Here is a 4,441-nt window from a genome sequence, read left to right on the forward strand (position 1 = left end):
GGGATTTATGTTGGTAGGGTGGAATATGATGAGGACAAAGTGTATTTTTCAAGCAGCTGGCAGCCCTATTTTCTTGTCTTTACCTTTACTTGAATATCCTAGACCTTTCTGAGATCTGCAGCATGGAGCACACGACTATAGCAAACTACCTGGCTGTTGGTTCCTTTTTAAATACGCTGAATGGGTGAAGAATTACTACAAGGATGGAAGGAAAAATTGGCTTCTCCTAGGGTGTCAATAAATCTGCCTGTACTGATTTTACTTTAAAAATATGATTAGATAAATTTGATGTGGATCAAATACTGATATCTCCAGAATACTGCACTGAAATCTTAAATGTTTGATTCACAGTGACCTTATTTCCAGACTGTTTTTAAAAAAACGTTAACCTAAAGTTGCAGATTTGTAACACTTCAATTGTAAATGTTCAATATTTTTGGAGGGGGGGATAAAATGATGCGGGAAAATTCCATTAATATTTAACATCCCGTTATTCCTCTTCCTCCTACTTCAGTTTGTAATTTCCTCGCTCTTATACTCTGAGGACATGGTGCTGTTAAGAAAATAAAAACAAGCTGGAAGCTGAGCTCTGGAGCGCTGCAGTTATGAGTTGTCCAGAGTAGCAGGAGCTTCTGCGCTTCCTGCCATCTTGCTGATAGGAGCACAGCTGTCTAAACGCTGCCAGCAGCAGCATGTATTGGTTTAAAAAAAAAAAAAAACGGGCTGTGCACTGCCACAGCTTTATTTATCGACATCCTACTTTGCAGCTCTCCAACTCATCACATTTCAGGTAAATACCTGATCAGTGTAATTAAGATAATGGAGCAAACATTATAGAGAATTAGTGGCACTGATACAGGGACAGGCTACAGACAACGGATGGCTTTAAACAAAATGAGTCAACACACCACCTTGTAATTAGGATAATGGAGGATTACTCCACAAAATACAAAGGAAGAAAAAAAAATCTACATCAAATCCAGTCAAAAGAACATCAAATAAATACTGGAAAGAGAGGTCATGTTGTCCTTTTCTGTCGAACAAGATGAAAGATCCACCAGTCACTGCGAGCTGTTGTTTTAAAATGCCTCTCCGTATGTGAATGTGCCACTCTTGGGTTTGGTATTGCTTGTACGGTCTTGGGTTGTAGAATTGCAATGTGACCCTCCCTCCTACACACCAGCCAGCTCCTCCTCAGTCTAACAGATTGGGTTCTGAGCAGCGATTGTGATAAAAGCAGAAACAAAGGCTCTGTGATGGTTTCTGTGCATTTGGCCGTCTCTGTTTGGATTGGTTCTTGTCCTTTTCTGCAGAGACGTGTGGGTCATTAAAGCTTTTGGCCATGGCTGAGAGGTTTTTCACCTTGCAGAATTTTAATTACCGTGTTTTTCCCACCTCCCTTATATTCTCTCAATCAGAGTGCAAGTTAATGGTATAATCTCATCTGATGCAACCAAACCCCAGTAAACAAGCCTGCCCCTGGTTAGGAGAAAAATAATATGTGCAGTCTGAATGGGGAGGGGGGGTTCACTTTATAAGGCTCCATTAAATCCAGAACCTTTTTCCCAGCTGAGACCGACATCAAAGGGTGGGAAGGCTGGCGCTGCTTCCTCCACTGTGCTTATATATCTATATTTCTGACAGTAGGTCTGCGTGTCCCTGATAACGGGCTTTTGATTCCAGGCTCTTTCTTCCTCCTTTAGGAAAAATTATTCCTGTGTCCGGATGAATTTTTAAAAATTAATTATTTCCAACTCCTCAACATTGTCACCCAATAATATACTGAAAATAAACTCAAAATGATTGTTTATGAGATGTAAAGATAAAAATATGCTTTTTCTATGTTATTTATTTATCCATTATTCTTAAAATGTCTGTCAGTTCTTTTTTTTATGAATATAATTTATTTCTTTTTTTTATGTTTTTAATCCTCATTGGCTTTATTTTTGACTGGTGACTTTATTAATTGGGCAAAGAGTTTATTAATACAAAGCCGTAAACACTCAGTTAAAATGCAGTTTTACATTTAAAACAAGAAATAATAGTAATAGAATTTACAAGAAATCACACAGAACAGAAAGTTATATATAGTTTTAAAAGTCAGGATAATTATCTAATTTTCTTCAATGCTTTTTATTTATTTATTTAGTTAAAAGAACTTGTTGTAAAAAATGTCGCTCATATCTTTTTTTTGTTTGTTTTTTTCTAAAAAGATAATGGTACCAATTCTCAAGCTATACTTCAGAGAATCTGTGTTTAGTGTTGGATTATTTGACAGGTCAAAGTGTTTAATGTATAATATTGAGTTGATTTATGTTTGGTCAGATTTTATAAAAGTGCTGGAACCAATAAGCAGTCTTAGCTTGGTGTCATTTTTAATGGTTTCTGAGCAGTTATACTTTGTATTCAAATGTCTGTAATCTTTTATAAAAGGAAGATTTTTTTTAGAAAATAAAAGAATTGGAAATCACTTCAAAAAGAATGAATAGAAAAAAAGAAAATGATAATAGGCCTTTTTTTGTTGAACATTCTATTTTAAGAATTATTAGACAGAAAGATATTGTGAAATGATGAACAATCAGCTAAGATTTACTTTATTTTAGCTCATCAGAACCCATTTGTCATTAATCGGGTCCCTTCTGTTCCTCAGGTGTGTCTGAAGTGCAGGGCTCCAGAGGTTTCTCAGTGCGTGTTCCAGAGCTACGAGGCGGTGCTGAAGAACTGATCCAAAAAGCCGAGCACCCGGTCAGCAGCTGCTTCACCAACACCGCAGCACCTTCTGCTCTCCCTTCACCGGCGTCCCAACCAACTCATACAGTCCTTATCTAAAAGGCTGCACCGTCTGCTCCTTTATTGAGGCACTTTTAGTTTCTGAAAAGACAGCATTGATTTGAGCTACTCAATCTTTATTCACTTTTTAGCTTCAGGGTTTTGTCTTTAGCAAAATTATTAGAACATCTCTTGTCTGCTTTGCTTTTCTTTCAAAACGACCCGTATTCATTAGGGGCCAGATGGTGACCTGACTTCTGTCCTTCTAACTTCCACAGCATGTGGCTCTACAATCATTTTCTATCCCCACTTCTCTGCAAACTTCACTCTATTTTTAGCGCCTGCAATCAGCAGGTGAACCATCAGATTCAGCATATTTATTAGGGGGTGCATTTAGGTTGTGGTGCTGGTGAAAGAGGCAAGTGTCAGGTGGACACATAAATACTTAAACTACACTATAGTGATTTTATAAAGCTTTCTTTAGTGTCTGTGTGGAGCAGTGGATTTGGATCTACTACCCCTAAAAGCAGAATGTCTGTCTGACGTGTGCATAGAAATCTGTGTGTTTTTTCTTAAATTTTTACATCAATATCTTGACATTTATAGAGTAGCAGCAGGTGTCAGCCCATTGCTCTCATGCTTCGTCATTCCATGCTTTATTTTGTGTTTTGTATTCTTGCTGTCGGTCTCCGTGAAGCAGACTGGAAGAGAGCCTCTGGGTCCTTTTTTTTTTGTGTCCTGTCTGTTCCTGCGTCAGCAACGGCCTCTCGGGCTCTCTGCCACTCTGCTCCTCTTCCTCTGAATCCTCGCTGCAGCTCTCCACCGAAGATGAAGGCCCAGGTGACACAAACTGATGTCATCTGTTACAGATAAGAGCATACATGTAGGTAGAACACAGTCTCACCTGAAGGGGGGCTCATTTGTTTTCCGGGTCGTCACACTGAAGCCCTTTGTCTCAGTGGCATAATTGCACCTTCTCTACTTGGTGAAAGGCTGTGTATTCTTTGTGTGCAGTGACAGATGATTACGATGACATGCTGCGTTAATTAATCAGATGTTTAATCAGATGTTTTTTGATTTACTTAATTTTGCTGTATGTGTTCATCTAAAAAGACACACAAAAAAAACAATTAAAAGTCCTGATGAATCCATGTGGGGTTTCTTTTTCTTCTGATATTCCATATTACCCAGGATGTAAAACACTAAATCTGTCATTTAATAGACCCGACAGGTATGTTTTCCCACATGCTTTGTAACCACCATGACTCTGCTCCCCTAAGTCACCAGCTTCCATTGTTGCACACTTGGAGTCAGACGCTTTTCTGTCAAACCTAAACCTCAGCTCTACAGTAGCTTCCCCTGAAATCCCACATCTTCCGTAAGCGCTCCATTCCAAACAATGTGTGCAAAGTGATGCCTGCAGCTTCCTCGGTTCCTCCCGTCTTGCTCCGCTCTGAGTTCCTTGTCTCTTGATGAGAGCATGCGCAATAGTATTTAATTCATAGGAACAAAATTCGATTTAATGAACGATTAATTGAATGTGACATAAATAAAACTCACCATCAGCATCCATTACGCCTGCAGTTTCTGCCCAAACATATTTTCATTATGAGTCTTTTGTAATAACAATAACTAGGATCATACAGAATTGGTTTGTTTTCTACGTCCAAAA

General features: G+C 38.6%; 1 protein-coding gene across 3 annotated transcripts in view; it reads left to right on the forward strand.

Moving 5' to 3' along the window:
* ap1b1 (adaptor related protein complex 1 beta 1 subunit) overlaps nucleotides 1-3,911 on the forward strand; it is a 35,210-nt gene extending 31,299 nt beyond the window's left edge. For all 3 annotated transcript variants that reach the window (XM_015401656.1, XM_015401653.1, XM_015401654.1), the window contains one exon: nucleotides 2,651-3,911. In XM_015401656.1, the coding sequence (XP_015257142.1) occupies nucleotides 2,651-2,725 (75 nt within the window). In that variant the 3' untranslated portion in view covers nucleotides 2,726-3,911. The remainder of the gene's footprint in view (nucleotides 1-2,650) is intronic.
* Nucleotides 3,912-4,441: the final 530 nt, after the last annotated feature.

This window comes from Cyprinodon variegatus, unplaced genomic scaffold (genome assembly GCF_000732505.1).
Source record: "Cyprinodon variegatus isolate N-32 unplaced genomic scaffold, C_variegatus-1.0 Scaffold1243, whole genome shotgun sequence".
NCBI classification, from domain to species: Eukaryota; Metazoa; Chordata; class Actinopteri; order Cyprinodontiformes; family Cyprinodontidae; genus Cyprinodon; species Cyprinodon variegatus.